The sequence below is a fragment of the Phaenicophaeus curvirostris genome, chromosome 21, assembly GCF_032191515.1.
Source record: "Phaenicophaeus curvirostris isolate KB17595 chromosome 21, BPBGC_Pcur_1.0, whole genome shotgun sequence".
Lineage (NCBI taxonomy): Eukaryota > Metazoa > Chordata > Aves > Cuculiformes > Cuculidae > Phaenicophaeus > Phaenicophaeus curvirostris.
In genome coordinates this window covers 8,815,154-8,837,117 of record NC_091412.1, presented here as the reverse complement: position 1 = coordinate 8,837,117, position 21,964 = coordinate 8,815,154, and the positions used below count along the sequence as shown (strand labels likewise).

Genomic DNA, 21,964 nt, shown 5'->3' with positions numbered 1-21,964 from the left:
CAAGCTGCACCTTCGCAGCTGTCCAGGAGAGGGGAGCCCAGCCTTGTTTTTGAGACCAGGGTAATATTTTGCTCATAATTGATGTTGAGGGAATGCTGCCAGGGGAGACGTGTCTGAATAGTGCTGCGTGTTATTCTCCCAGTTAGATCAATAGAAATCCCAGTCGGATCCGGTAGGGAACATGCAGTATGCAGCTATGGAAATGTCCTCTCCATGCTCCTTAAGGACAAGGAGATCTTAGAGATAGCAAGTTCAAAATCCTAATTTCAGATCCAGCCACTGTACTCCCTGTGCTTGAGTCTCCTGTCCCATCTGTCCAGTAATGTGGTAGTGATGGGGACAACAGTTCTGTGCTCCACCTGAGTGCTGAGATGATTGAGCAGGTCTTCAAAGTAAATTGTACGTATGAAAGGGATGTAGGAATAGCTGTTACAGTCAGTCTTAAAGTTTTAAACTGTTTCTCAAGTAGTCCTGGTCACATATGCACATTTGTATAAAATAGTATTTAGGTGTCTGAAAAAGCAGATTCTAAATCTAAAAATAAAGTCGATTAAATAGATGTGGCCCCAAAAGAATTATTTAAGCAGCTCTCAAGACAGGAATGCTCCCTTCTCCACAAGGCGTAACATTTCCCAGTTCAAAGCATCTGCCTTTTTGAAATTTTGCCCTAGAATTTCCTCCAAATGCAAAAGCCTTAAAATAGTCTGGCTTGCTTGGCTTCCCCTTCCTGGTGCGATATTTCAGTAAAATCTGTAGACAATACCATGCACTTCAGAAATTATCTCACTAATGAGCCTTTTATGGGAGGAAACAACAGTCGTGGGTGGAACATTCTTCTGCAGGGTGTAACGAAATTTTCCTTGGGAGTCCCAAACTCTGGCTATTTTGGCTGCCTTGGGAGAGGCTGGGAATGCAGGAGCTGCTCTGGTTCAGTTGTAACAATGTGCTGTTCAAGCTGTGCCTGCACTTTCTGGGGAGCCAGCGCTATCCGATTTTTCCTCTGTAAAGTTTTTCTCAGAGCTGCTGCTGAACTGGAGTCTGGGCTGACCTTGCTGAGAGCTGCAGTCCAGTTGTGGCATAATTTCCTCTCTGCCCCAGGGTGTAGTATAAAAAGTTCCCATAGATTTTTCCACTGAGCATTTAACACACTCCGTACGGTTTTATTTATCACTCTTTAGTTGTGTTTATTGCTAAACCTTCTGTATGGGCTGGCTGTAATTTTTTTGACAGTTGCTGACATGTCTTTACTGGTTGTTTGGCTGAAGCTGCTTCTCCTCTCAGGCTTTTGTCCTTGTAATACAGTAGCCTCTGCCTTTTCAGTCTGGTTTAACCCTTGACAGTATCTTTGCAGCCAGGATGCGGGTGCCTGGTTCAGTGACAGTGAGGCAGCTTCAACAAAATCCGTTTCAGAAAGAATCAAGGATTCAAGAGGAATCCCAAGATTCCCAATGGATTTGTGGCTTTATAGTTTGAATTTAAAAATATTTCTTCCATTACCTCTGTTCTATCTGTCCCTTCCAGCCCAGTGCACATGCACGCGTGAAATAAATTACTGAAATTGGATGAGTAAAGACTGTTTTAAAGAAAAGCTTGCTTTATCACTTAGTATCTCCAACTTTATTTAGGGTCCGGCTCAATTAGTGCTTGAACAATGTTAAGTGTTAACAAGAAGAGAAGAGGGATGTTTTCTGGGCTGGGAAAAACCTTGTGTGTTTCTCATGGCTGAAGATACTGGTTGATAACTTGGATTGCTTTGGTTGGCTCCTGCTTCTTTGCTGTGTGAGAACAATAAAATGTTTTATTTTTTCATAACTGCAGCAGCACAAGAAGAGATGGCAGCTGCTGTGGTTAAAGAATACAAACACATTCCTCCTGCCCAGCCTGAACACAGCACAGCAGCAGACAGTGCAATTAGCCATCCTGTTTTTTGGTCACCATTGCTGTCATTTCTCCTTGCCTGTGAAAATAAACATCTTGGCTCTGCAGCTGTGGGGAGGCTCGGGCTGCCTGCCCTGCCCTGTGTGTGCGCTGCAGTGTCTGGCAGTGTTTAAGCCTCTGGAAGGAGGAGGCTGTGTCTGGCATAGGAAAATACCCACAGGTTATTGGGTTTGACAAGGTCATAGATGGAAGTATGTGAAATGCTTTTTCTTTTCCCTTTAAATAGAGATCAAGAGGCGCTTTGCAGAATTGGTTTAGGGAGGAAGAAAGGGATGGATGGTGAGCAGAAGAAGAGAGTGCTGCACGGGGCAGACGCGGGTAGTATGGCACTCCCCTGTGGAGCGGGGTCATCCCAGCCTCTCGAGTGCCCCTCTGGCTAGCGGTGTCCTGAGCCTTGGGGCAGCTGGTGAACGGTGTCACTGGAGTCAATGGTTTCTCCTGTCCTTGGCTCTGCGAGCCCTGGGTTACAGGCAGGGCCAGCCTGGCAGGCAGGGAGGTGCTTTTCTGCACTATTGGCATAAACATGCTTAATAAGCAGCACTCTTGCTTCAGCCTCTCTTCTTACCTCTGCCTGTTTGGGTGGAGGTGGCTTCTTTGCCTGCAGGTTGCGTTTCATGGTGAACTACGGTAGACAGTGCTTTCAGAGCTCCTACTGTGGGCTCTTTTATTTAGTTTTTTTAAGATTTATTTGAATATATACTCACTTCCAGACACCAAATCACACGCTGCTTCCTTGGCCGCAGTGCCCAGGCTGGGCTCATGTGGTTGGTGTTGACGATGCTTCTGCTGCTGGGACATCATTGACTGCTTTGTCTGAGCCTTGAGAGCAGACAAGGAAAATCACCATAAGTTCTTAGCAACTAATTAAACCTAAGTCTCTAAAACATTTGGGGACTTTTTTGTGTCACAATTCCTCATGTTTGAGGCACCATCTTTCAATTATATTCATTCTCTACTGCATGGCTAAGCTTTATCTCCTTTTTTTTTTGATAAATGGCTCATTATTGTGAAATATGAACAGACTAGTGTTAGATTTCAGTGCATTTTAAGATGGTAAATGGATGAGGGTTAAATATTGTGTCTTAAGCTGTGTAATTTTATATATTTAAAAAAAAAAGGTCATGCCACAGATTCTGTAAGACTCCAGTCGAGTGATTAAAGTCCTGTAATATTCTTTTGTAACCAATGAATAATAAACAGAAGCTAAGCTGCCAAAATAAATCAGAAGGGAGTTTCATTTAGTCATTTCCCTAGTGAATTATGACAGTTGGACAATGTCCTTCCTATCGAAGAGACACAGTGAGCTTTTTCTAGCCTACAACATGTTTATTGAAAAGGGTTTCAGGTGAATGGCATGCCAAGAAGAAATAGTGCTGTTTATTATGCTCCTGGCTACTGGCCATGAAAACTGGCATCTGCAGCTGTATGGAGAGGTCAGGCATAACTTCTGCCATCTGCTGCAAAGCCTGGTTCGGGGCAGAAGCGAGACTGAGCTTGACCTTGCCTTGTGCTTTTGTAAGGAAAGGTGGTGGATGCACCTTGTCGCTGTCCTGCAGCCCGAGGCTGGAAACCAGGGTGCATTTTCCTTTCCTTTCCTTTCTTTCTCTTTTGCGGCTCACGTTTTCAGTGTGTGACGATGTTTATTCCAACTGTGCTGATTCTGTGCTTACAGCAGGTGACCTGTCAGCACTTGGAAATCCTCCCTTGTAGTATTCATGGTGTGGTTGTCCATTCCCCCGACCTATATTTTGCCTCTAATCTCTCAATCTGAACATGAATTCATCTTGCAAAATCTAATGCAACTCAGGTGGTTGCTGAACTTGCCCCTCACGTAACTCAAGTGACAGTGCAAATGGGACCAATATGCTGCTTGCAGTATGCAAACTTGTCAGCAGACAAATCAACTGGAATTTCTCAGTCATTTACAGACTTCCTAGGCAAATCCCAGTCAAACAGACCAGTGCCTCGGTGCTGGAACTGGAGGTGAGTGAAGGAGCAGCGTGCAGTTATCCAGCACTGGAGATGAGGTGTGTTGTGAGCAGAGGGAGGTGCAAAAAACTGCAGTCTGGGTGTACACACAACTGATGCAAAGGGTAGACTCACAGCTTTGCTATTCTGAGATAAATAGGAGTGATAAGAGCAGTAATAAGCATCTGCAAGGAGGAGTTTTTCCTGCATGATATTAGTGTTTAGCGTGTTGAACAGGGCTGGGTGTGAGGGAAGGCTGTGGCTGTTCACCTGCCAACACAGAGCCATGTGATGAAGCTGTAGCAACCCACTGCAAGGTCTGAGGATGATAAGGCTCAAAGCATCACTACAGGGTTGTGCAACTTGCAAAATTAACGTTTAAGTGGCTGTGGCACTTGTGATAATTAGATGCATGACTGTAAAACTTGCATAAAATCACTCACAGAGCAAGACCGCTAAAGCCACTGTCACCTACAGCACATCATCACCTTCTTCCTTTCTTCACGGTACAGGGACCATCGTGCAGGGCTGGGCAACGCAATAAAACATGCCAACTCAGAAGGGTTTTGGACTAGCACAGCAGTGCAGTTCAGGGGTTAAGCTGTAAGATTTCATCCAGCAAACCTGGAAATCGCCAAGTACTTCACCCCCTGTGTCTTTCGGTGTTTGTGCAGCTCTTCAAAATGTGAGGTTTGATTTCTAAGGATGATTTGCGGGGTGAAATGAAGGGGTAATAGTAGCAATTTTAAGCCTGGTGCAGTGTTGGACATAATCTTCTCTGTTGATTTAAAGTGTCCTGTGCAGCCTTAGTGGTTAGGACTAGAGCTGATGAGAGAAAATTCTATTCTTTAGTGACAGTCGTAGTAGTTATGTAGCATTTGATGAACTCCTAGGGTAGAAATCCTCTAAAATCAAAACCAAGTGTGATGAGCCCTTCAGGTTTGTCTGCTTGGGGAAATCAGCTGGCACAGCTGTGATGCGATGTTGCCCTGCTCTGACCAACAAGCCCTCTCAGCTTCAGCTGCAGAGATTTATCCCTAGCTGTAAAACTTTAGAGTATTCTCTAAAATGAAATCAGGCTGAGAATCAAAGTATATTTCCACCCCTTCTCAATCTGCAGGGACTCATTTGTATGAGGCTTTTGCAGCAGAAATTGCTAGGCTGGTCACAGTGTGCAAGGGTTTCTTTGAAATCCCTGCAGCTGAGGCTCCTTGGAGAATTGGGGGTGGGAGCTTATTTTTAGTCATGGTCTAGATTTTCATTGATCTGGGTTGTAAGTGTGGCAGCAAATGAAAGAAGCATTAACACTCTGTATTCAAGAGCGGGGACAGATTCAGAAACATTAAATTCTCAGCATCCTGACCGCAGCCCAATTTGTAACATTAAAAATGCATTTGGATGCTGTGAGTTTGGCAGATGTGTCAAGTGTCTATAAACTGCTTAGCAGAGGGCAGTTTTCTGATGTGAGTAATAACATGCAATTGAAATGTATATTGGCTAGAATCAAATAAAACTAGCACGTTTCTAGCACAACAGCAGTCAGCATATGGAAACTATCGAGGTGTTTTAACCGTTACTGGGGGCAGAACAGTGCTAATTCAGTCAGTCCTCAGGCTTGGGATTTCCCAAGCCAGCAAATTTATTCTGAAAATTTGTATTTTCCACTGTTAAGTGACAGTTTGTAGCAACACACAGGCATCTCAGTTCCTGTTTGCGTCTTTCCTAGGACTTCAGTATGTGCTTGCACAAGATTCCTGATAGGATGAAGAAAGAGGTATTTAGAAATCAACACATCCACTGATGAGACACCAGTGCCTGATGGGAGCGCTGTGACTGCCCCGTGCCTAGGCTGGGGTGGGAAGGAGGAGGCTGTGTCTCTCGACGTGGGCATTCAGAGAGGCTGACTGTAATTCACAAGAACTGCTAACTTTCCACTGACTTTGTCAGGAACAATTTGCCTTTGGTGAAGCCATGTTGGCTGTCACCTGCTACCCCCTTAAAGTCCCCTCGTGGTGACACAAGTGATGATGTGCAGACTGACCTTAGAAGTTGCATGTGTTAATATCAAGTAAAGCTATTTTTTAGGCAGTCTTTTTTTTAGTGATTCTTGATTTAACTTTACTGCCTATTGTTTTATACTGGTGTGTTTGGATTGTTTTCCTGTTGCATCTCAGGGCGAAGAAGGTTGAAGAGCTGTAGCTAATGTAAGGACTATGTTTTTTCCCTCCAGCTTTGCAGAGTTTTATTTAAACCTGTGGAGCTCGCTGTCAGCTCAGCTTACCTGGGCTCAGGCTGTGTGCTTTGGAGTTCCATCTCCCCTGTATGGTTTCAGTCTCCTACATTTCATGTTTCCTGTTAACACAAGATCAGGGGAGCTTCCAGTGCATAAATACATAACAGGCTGGCTCAGAAATTCTGGTTTTGGTGTCTGTGTGGGCACCGGACCATCACACCCTACCATCTCCTGCTTCCCTCCTGCAGCTGGGAGATCAGACACGCTACACCGGAGAAAGAGGGAAGTGATACATAGCCGAAGTCTATCCTGTCTAGAGGCTCTCGCTCCGTTGCTGTCCTGCCCTCTCTGCTATATTTACTGCTGTCAGAGCAGCTGGGGTTCCCGGGAACAGACACTGCAGGAAAAGCCTCTAAGGAGTCGTGGCTGTGGTTCGGACACGGCCGACCAGTGGCTCTGCCTCTCTCGGGCAGCCGAGCCCTGTCTGTGCCGTATTTCTCAGCCGGTGCCTGATGTTCAGGGACCTCAGAGGTTGCACAAAGTTTGATAAATAATGCTGATGGGTTAATTGTAGCTTGCAGGCTCAGTTGTTGATTAGAGTCATATGGTGTTTTTCCAGTACATCGCAACCTTAATTTCAACATCCGTGTTTCACATAACCGCAACAGATTATGTATCCAGTCTTTTTATTTATTCCTGGTCCTCTGCCCCTGGGATGAACCGCGGTTGTAGGAGAGGAAACACAGTAACTTAGCTTTTAGGGTGCATGTGTTTACATGTTTCCTACTCGCACTGGCAAGGAAACCAATAAATTAGTGATGCAAGGTGAACCCTGGTTAAGCCACAGCTGTAGGATTACTGGATCTCATTCATCATGTAAACCAGTTATGCTGGAATAAGAGCAATCCCTATTCTCTTGATATTGTTTTGGGTTTAGAATTTGCATCCAAAATAAACCACCCATTCATAAAATAATAACAAAAGCAGTAAGAAAATGCTTTTAATTCGCTGTATCACCAGGAGCAGCGTGTGAAGGGAAATGGATTCTTTCCAACACAGTGTAGCCTTTAACATAGCTGTGGTTTCCACTCTCCTGTTCTAACATTGAAAGAGTAATTTTTAGATACATTAATAATATAATGTATGATACCTTAAACAATGAAACCTGCTTTCACACCCTAGTTGTTGGTTTATTATCCCTTAATAGTGAACACTACTTGTCAAATATGAGTTGCTTTCTTAAAATCAAAGTTTATATTTCCTAGTGTTTGCTCTCTGCTTTACTTTGTCTTTACAGTGACCAGGGAGGTGATTTTTTTTTCCAGTATTGGTTAGTGTTCTTTATTTCTTTCCTTTATATGCACTGTTTTACTTTCATATGCTACAGTTGGACTGTTACACCCAAAAGGATTTAATTATTTCCTTTAAAAAGAACCATGAGAAGGTTTAATTGTAGGATTTGTGTGAGAAGTAACACTTCTGACTTAGTTCTGAGCTTTCCATCAGACCTACCCAACAGTGCCCTCCTGACTTCAAAAAAGCAGATTTTCAGGCAGTGTTGTTTTCAGCAAGTTTTATGGATGTTTGAAGAAACATTTGCATCTCTAAATGTAAATTATATGAAAAAATGCACATTGATGAATTGGCGTGTTCTCACTCAAACAAGGAATATGTAACTCTTTTTTTAGAAGAGTAGCTGGAGATTTATGTCTCAATGGCCAAGCAAGTGTTTGCAAGCAAGTTTTAAGAAATGAAACAAGTGTTTATGAGCAATTTGAATTTATTCAAGTCTGTAAAGTTTGCTGTTGAGTTCTCTGTGTTTCTTTTTTTTTAACAGTTATGGGAATGTACCCCCTGCTCTAAGAGATGCAATACAGAACTTGAACAGAGTGGCAGCTGCCGTTGGGTCTCTTCCCATATCCCAGCCGTGTTATTTTTCACAGCAGCAGGAGACCACAGTTCTTTAAGTTCTTTCTAAGACCTCCTGATGTGGGGGCAGCTCAAAATCCTTGTTTGGGCCAATATGTGAGAATAAATTATAGGTGTTATCTTTGGAAAAATTCCCTTTATTCAAGTAGATGATATTCTGTCTCGTGAGGAAAAAACAAAAAGCAGTTTTCCCTTCATGGAAAGGATTTTAATGTAAAACCTGTGAGACTTGAGGTGGAAATCCTCGCTGTGAACTTGGTGATGATGTAGCAACTCAGGTCGTCTTTTCCTTGGAGAATGGGTTAGAGGTGTCACCCCCAAAATAAAAGATTGTGGTGGATAGCTGAAGGTTCCAGGGTTCACCGTTGCAGTCGTGCCAAGGAGAGCTGCTGTGCATGTTGTCTGAGCATGCATCTGAAAAATTAGCTCTAGGAGAGGGGAATGGGATCAGAGATGTGTCTAAGCAGTGTACAGTTAGTTGGGAATTTGGGGTGGTCCTGCTGCGTGTGTGCAGTGCTCTCTCAGTCTGTGGGGAGTGTAGGACCTGGCCAGGCTCTTTATGGCTCATCCTCCCTGCTTTGCAGCCCAGTGGTTCTGCATTTGTGAGATTCTAAATTGGATTGGGATGATCCAAAGATTGAGTGAGGTTTGTGAGATGGCCTTGGCTTTGGATATGAAGGAGGATAACATCTCTTCGTAGAGAATCTTGTTGGCTGGCTAAATCCTCATCTCTCCTGGAAAATTCAGAAGCTCTGACTTCCCTATGATCATGCAGAGAAATTAGCATTTAACTTCAGTGCTGAAGCAAAGGGAAACACAGCAATTGGCATCTCTAGAGGATTTCAGGTTGACTTTTTTTTTTACAGCCCTATCCAAATCTCAGAATATACGGGGCAATTGCTGTTTGCTCACTAGCCCTCTTGAGTAACATGCTGCAGCTGCGGTTTGGGACTGAGTACAGAGACTGTAGTTAAATACGTTGAAAGGAGCATTCTTTAGTTCTTTGGTTTGCACTTAATCCACATGCCTTTAAATGGAAGAGAAGGGAAAACTTTATTCTGAAGGGTGGCAAGGCTGGAGCCAGTTGAGAAGGTGCTGTTGGTTTCTGATGTAGTTGTCCCTGCAGCACATTTGTGTGTTCGTTCCCTGATCGAACATGCTGTGTGATAGCTCTGTGACACTAATAGATAAAGTGTTAACTTTCACATGATTCAGAAGAGATTTAAGAGGAGATTATTTTTTTTTCCCCTCTCTGGAAAATTAATTATAAATCGTTTCCAACTTTTATACTTTTATTATAACGCAGCTCGGTTGCAGCAAGAGCTCCTGGCAGATAGTTCGCTCGTACATTTCCAAATGAAGATGTGTTAAATTTATTTGCTGAAGGAGCTTGTAGCTTGCGCTGTAACCTTGGTCATGGGACTGGATATGAAAACAGAGGGTTAGAAGCCCACTTAACAGCGGGAAACAAAGTGGAGCTGGTGCTGGAAATGTTATCAGACGGGAAAGGCAAAACGTGTTGAATTACTTCAGAAGTCAGATTTTGGACATGTGGCTTCACTCATTGGATCCACGTGTGGTTCACACTGGTTGTGTGAGGTCAGGATGCACCATGGTTGTATAAAGGGGACCAGATGCCCCACGAAGCATGCAATAAAACAGCACAGAATTCCAGGCGAGGTCCGTTGCCCGTGCTCAGCCCTCTTTTCCTGCCAAACTTCTTTTCTGTGCCCAGAGCGTGGCCTTCCTCCTGCAGGTTGGGGGGCGGCTGAGCTGCCCATCCCAAAGGTATCAGCAAAATATGTCAAGTTTTCCAACTGGATAATATCCTGCTAATTCAATGAGGGTGTGAAGCAAGCACTCAGTGTTTTGTATGTAATGGGTACTTTTTATTTAGAATTAATGATGAGCGTAGAGGTTTTGTGGAGGTCTCATTTTCCTGCTTTAAATACTTATCGATCGGGAGTAAGTTCCACATATTTTTCCACATTCAATGCTTGGAAGTTTATTGCAGTAACCTTAAGCCTATTCATAACTCAAATTACAGAGGTGCTTTCATAGAATTTCTCAATCAGATTTCGCCAGAGTATTATTGTAAAATTAAAAACCCCGACATGGTACATTGACTTTTGATGTGCTGAAGATATTTTCTGTGTAAGAAAACAGCTTTCCTCCACTGCCCCGGCCCAGGGGCTGTAGGGAGCAACTCTGTATTTCTTAGAAGGTGAAAATTGAATACAAGTTTTCTTTCCACTATGACCTTGTTTCTTTTCCAGGCCCTGGAAGAAGCCCAGAAAGCCATTCAACAGCTCTTTGGTAAAATTAAGGATATTAAAGACAAAGCTGAAAAGTCAGAACAAATGGTGAGCAGCAGTTTCTTTCTAACCTTTGACAGGGAGGAGAGTAGTTTTTCTCCCATTTCTTGTTGCTTTGGCTTGATATTTAACTGAACTCTTGTTTTTTCATTCGCTAGGTTAAAGAAATCACACGGGATATCAAGCAGCTGGATCATGCCAAGCGGCATCTGACCACCTCCATCACCACCCTCAATCACCTGCACATGCTGGCAGGGGGTGTGGATTCACTGGAGTGAGTTTTTAATGCTACTTCCATGCCTTAAGTTGGGTGCATTGCTCTTAATTGGTCTGTAAGAGCTGCTTGTTCTGGAGGGAAACCTCTTTAATAGGTTGCAGGCGTGATTTTCAGTGGCAGATCCTTTCTGTGTTGCTCTGACTGACCCGCAACCTGCATTGCTGTGCTGAAGTGTTTGCAGCATTGATTGCTTGAATTGCTGTGTTGAACCTTGATGATAAGGAATGAGTCTGGCTTCATTAAGTGTAAGCCAGCCTGTGCAGTTAGGTGTACTCGTGAAGGATGTGCTCTTCAGGGATCTGGGGGGATTTTTATCAGTCTTGTCTTAACTGGAATAAGATCTCCTTTTCAGAAAGGTCTGTTCTTGTTCTGAGAAGGAGTTCAAAGAAGCCTTTCAGTTTGTACTGTGTATGAAGTGGGGTTAAATGTTTCTGATAATCCTTTGTGGGTTTTTTGATGTTTGAGGAACACGCAGGTTACGGAAATACATTTTTTTTACATATTGCATCTGTGAAATTGGAAAATGCAGGCACGGCCTCTTCCTAGATTGTAGCATGAACCAGGTTAAGTGTTCAGAATTAAATTTTACTTAGGCTGCTGTCTCCGTTGGAATGATCCCAAAGGATGAAATAAAAATAAATAAGCTTGATTTTTTTTTTCGTGCCAGTTCCCTGGGAAAGTTATTAACAGAAAAGTCAAGGCTAATAGCTTTTCAGCATAACGATTCTCCTCCCTGTAAAGCTTTAACTCACGCTTTGTGTGTGATGACGGATGGCTTAGCTCAGGTCATTCTAGTGAAATAACATTTACTGCCTCTGGACCCGTACTGGGAAGTGGATGCATTCAGTAGTTTACGTGTTCTTTGCCAAGTGTTGCTTTTGACATTTGTTGGTTTTGAAGCATTGTTAGATGGGTACTGGATTGGTTTATTTTAGCATCAGTTAAGTGAAATTTTAATGCTGCACTGGAATGTTAATGACGAGTTGTGTATTTTAGAAAAATAAATGTCAGTAGAGACTAACATTGACCCAGTGGGGATGAGGTAACCTGAGGGATTACCACCCAGGATTTTCATCGAACCTGCTTGTGTAAATCTTTAATTTCCTCTACAGGGCTATGACCAGGAGGAGACAATATGGGGAAGTTGCCAACCTTCTCCAAGGTGTCGTGAATGTGTTAGAGCACTTCAACAAATACATGGGGATTCCTCAGATTCGACAGCTTTCCGAAAGGTACATTGATCAAATCCTGAGCACTTGCCTGCCTGCTGGGAAGAAAGGTTAGAAAATGCGTTTGGCAGAATGCGTTTCTCAAAGATGTAAGGCTGGACGTGGTCCTTTGAGCTTCTTTCCTGCCAAAACAAACAGGTTAAAATTGCACATGGTTTGCTCAAATCTTTTGCCTATTCTGTTAAATAACAGTAATTAGTACAGCTGTAATTCCTGGATGATCTGTGCTTCTCATTGACTGGCTTCTAATTCACTTACCTGGAGTAATCTGTGGAAGTGCAAATTGTTTTGTGTGATCTTCTTGTGCAGGTGTTTGTGGTGCACCCTGAGGTGATGCTTTCTGCTGCTTTCTTAACCTCAGCAACACAGTTCAGCAGCCTGGCACAAAGCAGAATTACCTGCATTAACATAGTGATGCTTGGGGCCCCTTTCTACTCAGACATAAGCCTCACTGCTGTTGAATTCCTGTCAAGCTGCATGGTTGCCCAAGGGTTTAGGCAGGCAGGATTTCTTCTTGTGTGTTTGCCAAACTCACTTATGCCGAGCACCTTGAGTTTCTTCTGCCAAAACCTGCTCCCTTTGCCCCATTCTGCTGAGATTTGAGTTTTATAGCAAATCTTTTCAAATATCTCAGCACACCTGACCGCTCTAAACATTTATGCTGAGCTCGTGTAGTCTTGATTTTCTAAGGTGGAGTTACACATTTCAACTTAGTGAGTTCTCCAGCAGTGATTGCCCATCATTCTCAGCAGCAGCAGGCAGAGGCTCTGTGGTGACTAAGTCACCATCCCTGCAGGTGTTCAAGGCCAGGTTGGATGGGGCTTTGAGCAACCTGATCTGGTGGGAGGTGTCCTTGCCTATGGCAGGGGTTTGGAATTGGATGGGCTTTAAGATCCCTTCCAATCCAAACCACTCTGATTCTTACTGATACAACCATCCCCGATCGCATTTCTTTTTGGTGTGAGAACTGCAAATCTATCACCACCCTCCTCTTGATGCCTGATATCTTTGCTTCTTACAGAGGTATTTGAAAGAGCCTTCCAGGCACAGTAATTAATTCTTTTGGTGTCTCCGTTTCCTAAGACAGCAGCTGGCTGCTCGTGCTGTTTAGTGATGGAAACAGTATTTGAATGATTTGTTTGTAATATTTTCTTGTAAATCTGTTGGACTTTCTTTATGGTATAGATACCTCATCCAGAAAACGCAGATGGTATCCATGTGACAGAGCGAAGAGAAAATCCACCCTAAAGCTAGGGAGAGAGAGAAGGGGCCTTGTTTTAACAAAGCATTTGACCATAAGCATTTGCTTAAATCAACGTGAACATCAAGGAAACATAAACTTATGTCAGTGCTTTTCTGAATTTAGGCTGTTGTCTACTCCAACCTCATGGTCAGAAAGATATCTTGCTTCATTTTCTTGCAGAGTGGTGATGCCCTTGGGCAGAAACCTGCTGTCATTGGCCAGTATAAGGCCAGATATAATTTAAGCCTTGGTCCAGAATTCTGGCTGGTTTTCCCTTTCTGATGGATGATTATTTAATACTTTTGTAGTTGCTGTTAATTATAGTAAATAATTCATGCTGCTGCTATGAGGCACAGTGGTTTTGAGTCATGCCAGAGAGACTGGCAAGGACGTGGAGGAAACTTTTGTTTTATTCTCTCTTCAAGATAAGGATCTGGAAAGCTCAAAAGTCTGTTCGTCCTATTTTTAGAATTGCCTCGGCAGGGTTTTCCTTCCAGTGTTTACACAGGGAGAGTCGCACCATCTGGTAGCGATAGAAGCGGCTGCTTGTGGGGTGAAAGGAGAGCTGCACCCAGGGTGTTGCTGGGATCTCTTTACTGCTCTGACATCCAGGCAGCAAATTACTACAAGGAGGTCTCTGGCACAGTAATATTGGCTTTGGAGTTTGACTACGTATGTACGTATTAGGGCCCATTTTGGAGTTGACTTTTCTCTATCTTTGCTTGGCAATACTTTTTGTGATTCGTGAAACATCAAAGGAAGTTTGCCTGGCTTCTCACGGTGCTGTTTTTAGACTGTAAAATTGCTGGGGTTTGATATCTCATGAATTTGGGTTAATAGTACAAGTGAAGCCTCTGGGTGTTGGCGAAGGCAAGAAATGCTTTCGTAGATGTTGGCACAGATCTGTGTCAGTAACCGAAGCCTATTCCATACAATAAGTCTATTATATACACTGCTAAACAAGCAGATTCTGTTGCTTTCTTTAATAAAGAGCCCCTCTTTCTTGGTGTGAATGGAATGAAGCCAAATATGAATGGGAAACCATCAGAAGGAAAAGTGCCTACTGCTTCGTGGTCTTGGATGTGCTCTTTGTCCTGGGGTGTTCAATTTAGGTCCCTGCTCCTAGATGCTGTGAAAACTAATGATGTGTTTTAAATGTTGCTTTCCACCTGTTCTGTCCCTTTGAAAATAACTAAACAAATTGCTGTTGGAAGTATTCGTTGGAAACCTGGGCTGCACTCTCAATTAGTTGGCTTCTTGTGCTGGTCCTGTTGAGAATAGATGTAAAAATGTCACAACTCGTGTCCAAATGTAAATGTTTTCCCTAATCTCACTCCTAAAACAGCATCTGTGGTGCATTGGAAGTTGGTTGTTCTAGTAAATAGGAACATTTTGTTATCTCTCGATCCTCTTCTGTTTTCTGTCTGTGGAGGGAGCATATAGTTAGTGGTCACAAACCCACCCATGAAAATGGTCAAGAAAGCTAGCAGATGGTGGAAAAAAGCCTGGAAAGTATTTAGGAGGAAGGTGATTATGTTTGCCACAGAAAAACAGGCTAGCTCAGCCTCTTTTTATCTCAGTAAGCTGCCAGGCGTAGTTTAAGATTTCTGGTAGCTTTGGCTAAAGGAATTGTGGTTTCTAGTAATGTAATGTCATTTGAAATGTAACAGTGGGGTTTCTTGATTTTATTTTTTTAAAAGTGGGGGAAATGGAGAACAAAAGCCACTAGTAATAAAACAAAAGTCAGAGAAACACAAATCACTAATACTTGGGTAACTAAGGTTTTGGTGCACAGAAGCAACCCCGGGAGAAGGCAGTTCCCTTTTGCCAGGACGGCTACAGCGATTTCCCAGCACGCTGCCTCGGGGGATCCAGTCAGGGAAAGCTGCCCTTATCAAACCAGCCTGGGAAGAGATCCTGAATCTTTTATCAACCAAGAGTGTCTGGGGTTGCTGAGCTTTAGTGGGTAATTCATCTTCTGCGAGTGGTTAAACACACTCTTATACAGGAATGGTCCTTCAGCGGTGGATGTGAGTGGAGGCAGCCACGGTGTCGAGGTTTTTACCGCTGCAGTTTCCATTGCGTGAAGATGATTCTGAATTATTGAAAGGCTCACAGCTTTCCGTGGGGAGCAGTAATCTCTGGTGGCTAAAGCAAATGCCTTCTTGTGTTCTCTGTCTAAGGCAGTCTCTCTGTAAAGAGCTGGCATAAAGGTTTTCATGTTGCAGCATGCATGCTCATGGAAAAAAATAATTGTGGATGTCTTTATGTGTGTTAGATAAAGAGCAACAGTTATTGAGAGAGCAGGGAGACTCTCGGTCATTGCTCACGTGTAACTAAACCTTTGTCTGCTTTGATGTCTCCGCAGGGTATGATTCCTACACTGCCCTATCCCTATCTTAAAAATATGAAGAAAAAAAAGATTAGAGCTCATTTTCCCTGTTTCCTTTTCAGATTTTTTTAGACAGGGCAGATTTTGAAAAAAAAAGAAATAAAATACTTCTTTAACATCTCAGTTCAGCAAGGCGTTCCTGCAGGTTTCTTAATTTCAGGATATGAGAATCCCTGCTAAGGCTGTCCTTAAGTACTTTTCTGAATCGGAGCCCAAACCAACAAAGCCCATGGACAGGGCTTTTAACTGCTTGACAGTGCCTCCTTTAAGTTTGTTGAGTCTTGAGGAATCTGGCTGCTGCTCTTTCCAGTGCCTCCCCTGTGCTGGCACTGTGGCTGTTGTCAAAGGGGAAGAGCGTAATGAAAGAGTTACCACAGCTAATACTTCCAGTTATAGAAACTCATTCATTTCTGTGACACCTAATGCTAGCGACTTTATTTTATCTCAAAAATACAAATTTTCAGTCCATGTTTAGTGTCTTTTTTTCTTCTTTTTTTTTTTTTCCCTTAAGGATCAAAGAGTTTGTTTCTGTGGTGCATTCTCACAGGAGTTACTCGTGCGCACTTGTGCAATTTATACCTGCAGTTGTGGCTGCTCAGCTGGGTTCCTCCCTACTACTTAAATGTCCCCTTTCTTCGATTTCTACATATTGGTGGATTCCTCTTGTTCTACAGTTAGGAAGGTGTTAAATGGAGACCTGGGGTATAGGAATTTCTGAAGATTGCTGTGAAGCTGAGGGCTTAAGTGAGAATTAAGTTTGACATTGCAGGCAGGAAGCTTTTCCAGCAAAATCCCTATAAATAAATCCTGTGTGAGGCAGGTCATACATACAGTTAAATCACACGTATAAAGTTTTATTTCAACCATAGCTTTTAAAAGACTACAGTTTTCTGCATTTGGCACCATAAAATAATCCAGCCTGTTGTCATCCTCTGGTCCTCTTGCAGAGTTTTGCTACTAATGGACCTCAAATGGGAAGATTAAAGCAGCAGATCCTTCCTTGATAAGCTTGAGGAGTCTTAAACAAACAAAAAAATCCAAATTCTTCTCCCCACAGCCTGAGCAAACATTTTCACAGAAGTAGACGTAGCCGCTCTTTCTAACATATCAATCGCAGTGGAAAAATCCACTGCTTTGAACAATTGGTTTAGACCTTAAAGCATTTCCAGTATAATAAAAAGTGGAAGAATTCAGGGGCTGCCGAGGGATATAAGTGCCTGACTGTTTGGTTTGGCTCTTTATACTATGTGTAGGCATTTCCATTTCCCTAGAAGTATCAATTAAGCCGTATTGACTTTTATTGCTGGAAATGGGAAGCTTTATTCTCTCAGCTAAATAAAGAGCAAGATTGTGGTGGCTCAGACTTTTTCACCCGTTTCATACCTTTGCTCTTTTATGCTTCTTGAGGCAGGGGAGGATTTATAGGATAAAACCACAGCCAACGAGATTCACATGGATGCATCTAAAAGTAGGTCAGTGCACCTGGATCTGTGAAAGGTTCGCAATGAAGATTGGGACATAGCAGGAACATATTTTTGTTGAGATGTGGCCAACATACACGAACGCAAAGATAAACTGATCACATTGGCATTATAGGAACCCTGCTGATTCCTCAGCTGATTAACTGGCCCTTATTGAAATACTACATTACAGCATCTGGGATGTGTTCTGCTAGAGCTCAGGGATCAAGGCTGTAGAGCTGGAGTTGTTGTTCCAGTGTTATTCAGGGGACAGACGCTCTCCTAGTTTTGGCATACTGACATTCTTAATGGGGATGTTTTTCTTTAGCGTACTCTTTTTGTCCCTTCCTTTGGCTTCAGTCCACTTTGTAGTAAAGTTTGCAGAAAATAAAACAAGTTGTCTTACCATCAACAAACCCCTCGCTGCTTCTCTCTTCATCAGGGTGAAGGCAGCGCAGAATGAGTTGGGTCAGCAGATCCTGGCTGACTTCGAGGAAGCCTTTCCTTCCCAAGGTACAAAGGTAAAGTTCTCCCTTCTCCCCCTTCCTCCTGTTGAAAAGTGTTGCTGAAAGCTGGCTGATGTAATTATCATCAGCTTTGCTCCCATTCTGCTTCGTGATTTTATATCTCTCTGCTTCAGAAGTTATTTCAGACAGCAAAGGAGTCTCCCAGGCTGCGGGGTGCTAGGTATAATTCTCACTGTTTCTATTCAGTGAATGTGGCAGAGAAATAACAGCCTTCCTCCGTCATGCTGCACGCGTCTATCGCAGTGAGGTCTGCCAGTCCAAGCCACTCATGTGTGGCCCTGTAGACCAGAGTTGGGGTTCCCTTGGCATCTCGCCTAGGTTATGGGTTATTTGCTGGACACAAAATGTTCCTGTTGTGTTTAGGGAAAGCCAGGCACAGGCTGGCTGTTGACATGCTGCCACCAAGCTTGTCTCTGGTTTACTCAGACAGTGCAGATACAAATCTGGGGTAGGGCTGAGGCACCAAATGTGCTTCCCCGAAGTTATTCATCCAAATGTTTGCAAACAATGTTGGGGGGTGGGTGTCAATTTGTATGCACTTCAAAGAAAACATGAGTTCTGCCTCTCAGGGTACCAGCTTTGCTGGTTTCTTCATAAAACTGGCAAGTACAGCAATGAGAAAGCCCTTTGGAACAGATTCCTGATGAAGGGCAAACCTCTGTCCTCGTGACATAGCTTCAAACCAGCTTATTTTTATTAAATGCTTCGAAATTTTCTGTCTCCTCCACTAACATTATGGTACACCAGACCAGCAGATGCCTCTTTAAATGTTTCTAGTTGATCATCTCTAGACTGCTTTTTTTCCCCCCATTAATTTGGCCTGCGTTTTTGCTTGTCCCACTTGTCAGCCACTTCTCTTGGCTGTTCCTCAGAATATCCAGGCCGATGAAAGGCTTTGCAGAAGCAATGGGACAACAGTTCTTTCTGTAGATGGAACTGGCTGCTCTCCTGTGCTAGGGAGCTGCTGGCTGTTGAGCTACAGAACATCTTTATAGCCAGTGAAATGGCAGAAGCTCAATTTTCATTTAATGGAAGATACATGTCTAAGCGATAATAGCATCAGAAGTATCAGAAAGAAAAGAATAATGGGAAAAGATTAAAAAAAGATAACCTGGATACAGTACAATCTACAATTATCCATTCAGCTGTTTAGCCTTGAATCATTTGTTCCTGTTTATTTTGATAGAGGCCTGGTGGTCCCAGCAATGTCCTACGTGATGCGTGTCTTGTCGCCAATGTCCTGGATCCCAGAATCAAACAGGAAATCATCAAGAAATTCATTAAACAGCACCTCTCGGAGTATCTGGTCCTATTCCAGGAAAACCAAGATGTAAGGGAAGCTTGCATTTAGCTTGCAACATTTGGATTTTGCATTTTGCTCTGCTGGCATTCACAATGTTCGTGTTTCCACAAGTTCCTGTGCTGAAGTGTTTCTAACCCGAGGGCTTGGAAGCAGTGATGTGTGGGTGTAATATGGACTGGCTGATGAGTTGGGAGGCAATGTTGTCTCTGCTAGGATGAGTTCCTCCCACATTAGACCTCAGTTTCATAGATCAGCACTGAAAATGTTTTCCCCTCCTATAATAAAAAATGTAATTTCATAGAATCATAGAATGGTTTGGGTTGGAAGGGACCTTAAAGCCCATCCAGTTCCAACCCCCCTGCCATGGGCAGGGACACCTCCCGCTAGACCAAGTTGCTTAAAGCCCCATCCGACCTGGCCTTGAGCACCTCCCGGGATGGGGCAGCCACCACTGCTCTGGGCAGCCTGGCCCAGCGCCTCCCCATGCTCATCGTGAAGAATTTCTTCCTAATGTCTTACCTAAATCTTCCCCCCTCCAATTTAAAGCCATTCCCCCTCATCCTGTCACTCCAGACCCTTGTAAAAAGTCCCTCCCCAGTTTTCTTGTGGCCCCCTTCAGGTACTGGAAGGCTGCTCTAAGGTCTCCCTGGAGCCTTCTCTTCTACCTTGTAAAAGGTTGAAAAATTAAACTGAAAATTGCAAACCCAAAAGCTTTAAAAAGCAACCCCTGTCCCTGTAGAGACAAAAATCCCCCCAAATGTCTAAAAAAGAGGGGGAGGAATTTCTGAGAAGTGATAAATCTGTGAAGCTAATTATTAAATTTCAATCCTGATTCTAACAGCTCTTTAAAAATTTACTGTTGTCATCTGGGATTGGAAAAAGATATTTTGGTATTTTAACAATTTCGAAGTTTTGATAGTTTGTGATAAAGAGAAGAAGAAAGGCTGAAATGCTTCATTTTAAGTAGCATTTTTCCATGAAAGTTTTTTTTTTTTGGTTGATCTTCTTACCTTTTGGCTAGAAAGCACTGATTTTTTTTTGGAAAAAATCCAATCCTGCCTATGTGGTAAGAATTCTTGTAGAAATTTGGGGGCCCATGGTCCCCAGAGCATGAAAACCAGCTGAATGTGTGAGAATCCAGGAATTCCTGGGTTCTCATCCCGCTGTTGGCTTTAACTTTTCTGTCTGCAAAACAAAGAAGGTGAGTTCCAATGAATTATTGTTGGATTGAGTTTTCAGTAGTCCCTCCATGATTTAGGAGAACTGTTATCTTAGTTTTCAACAGAACTTGTTCTATTAATTTGCAGAAGTTAGGGTTTTCACTCTGGCATGTGTTTAAGCACTTTGAAGAATGACTGTTAGCATTCAAAGTAGTATTAATAGTGGCCAGGGTAGCTTCGATCAATAGCCCGAGCTCCTCTGTGAAACTGTGGCAGCACAGTTAAGCAGCCAAGCTGAATGTTAGCAGCTGCTGCTGTTAAAGGTGATGTTCTCCATCTCAGGTGGCCTGGCTGGATAAGATTGACAGACGCTATGCTTGGATAAAGCGTCAGCTGGTGGACTACGAGGAGAAGTATGGGCGGATGTTTCCTCAGGAGTGGTGCATGACGGAGCGCATCGCCGTGGAGTTCTGCCATGTCACCAGGTGAGCGTCTGGGGAGCTCCTGATACCTCCCAGCTGTCACCTTTCTTGAAACAAAAGGTTGGCTTGTGTTCTGCCAAAGTGATTGTGTATCTGTAGGGCTCTAAAGGTGCCTTCAAGTATCTGTGTAGAATTGTCCGTGATTAAAGCAAGTGAAGAATGAAAACCCTGTAAGGTATTGCTAAAACTGCATGTACCATTGAGAGAGTGATGTAACAGAAGTAAAAATCAGTAATATGAGAGGCCAAGTGAAATAGTGTGAGCTGACTGTGGCGTGACTGCCTCGGACTGGCTCTTTTGTCAGCCAGGGGCAACAGACCAGCCAGAGATGATGTGGGAAGGCCGTGGCCCAGGCTGTCCTGCGTGCTCCATCCCAGGAGGTGTTCAAGGCCAGGTTGGATGGGGCTTTGAGCAACCTGATTCAGTGGGAGGTGTCCCTGCCCATGACAGGGGGGTTAGAAATGGATGATCTTTAAGATCCCTTGCAGCCCAAACCATTCTGTGATTCTTCGACCAGAGAAAGGTGCCAGCTGGAGTCCCAGTAGCACCACTGCCTCTGTGCTGGGACCCCAGTCAGAGACACTGCACTTCCCCAGGTTTGATACTGCGGGCTTTTCTGGCTGCAGGGCTGTGCTGTGTGTTAGGAGATGAGGTCCTGTTACCCACAAAGCTCTAAACAACTGTGTCTATGTTTGAAATGTGATCCATAAAGCAGTTTTATGCTAGAGAGTGTCTTAAGAACTGGCTTGAATTTTGTGATGAAAATGCCTCTGGGGAATAGACTGAGTCACAATGTTAGGCTTCAGATCTTTCTCTTTATAGAAAACCATGTCTGTGTTTTCACCCCTCTCTCTTTCAGGACAGAGCTTGCTAAAATAATGCGCACGAGAGCAAAGGAGATTGAGGTGAAATTGCTTTTGTTTGCAATTCAGAGAACGACCAACTTTGAAGGACTTCTAGCCAAACGCTTCTCAGGTTGCACTCTCACTGATGGGACAGTGGTAAGGGGATTTCTAAAGAGCAATCCTTTAGTCCACAGCTGTTTCAGGAGAAAAAAGCTCCCTCTTACACCTAGCTGTGGTAATGGGTGACTGCAAAATGTTACCTGCAGCCTCCTCTTGCACTGGCAGGTTAGAGCGTTTAGTGTGGCTGTGCTCGACAGGTTGTAATTGAGGAGATAACTCTTAATCTTGCAGAGAAGAAGGTGTAGAGCTCACAAGAAGGAAACTACACTGATTATGTACTTTTTTGGTTATCCTCAGCCCTGTGCTGTTTGCGACTGAAGTCATGTTGCTGTGGAGAACCACAAAGTAATTATGGCATGGTGACTGCATTATAATGTTTGTTCTGTGCATGTCAATGACACGTTGTAACTAAAAGTCCCCTTTTCTCTTCATTTCCAGTTACCACACATTCACCGCATGGTGCCAACTTTTAATCCCACATTGTCTGTTGGGTTTGTCTTACTTGTAGGGGTGTTGGTAGCTTCCACTTTTCAGTGTCCCATT

At 43.4% G+C, this 21,964-nt stretch overlaps 1 protein-coding gene across 3 annotated transcripts in view; it reads left to right on the top strand.

Annotated features, from left to right (window-relative positions):
* Nucleotides 1–21,964, top strand: part of VPS53 (VPS53 subunit of GARP complex) — a 63,490-nt gene that overhangs the window by 8,766 nt on the left and 32,760 nt on the right. For 2 of the 3 annotated variants that reach the window (XM_069874260.1, XM_069874259.1), the window contains exons 5-11: nt 10,345–10,431; nt 10,542–10,657; nt 11,773–11,892; nt 17,427–17,505; nt 18,698–18,841; nt 20,317–20,459; nt 21,316–21,457. In XM_069874260.1, coding sequence (XP_069730361.1) covers nt 10,345–10,431; nt 10,542–10,657; nt 11,773–11,892; nt 17,427–17,505; nt 18,698–18,841; nt 20,317–20,459; nt 21,316–21,457 — 831 coding nt within the window. Of the gene's footprint in view, nt 1–10,344; nt 10,432–10,541; nt 10,658–11,772; nt 11,893–13,713; nt 13,809–17,426; nt 17,506–18,697; nt 18,842–20,316; nt 20,460–21,315; nt 21,458–21,964 lie in introns of those variants that run through there. The other variant, XM_069874261.1, reaches the window with a different exon arrangement.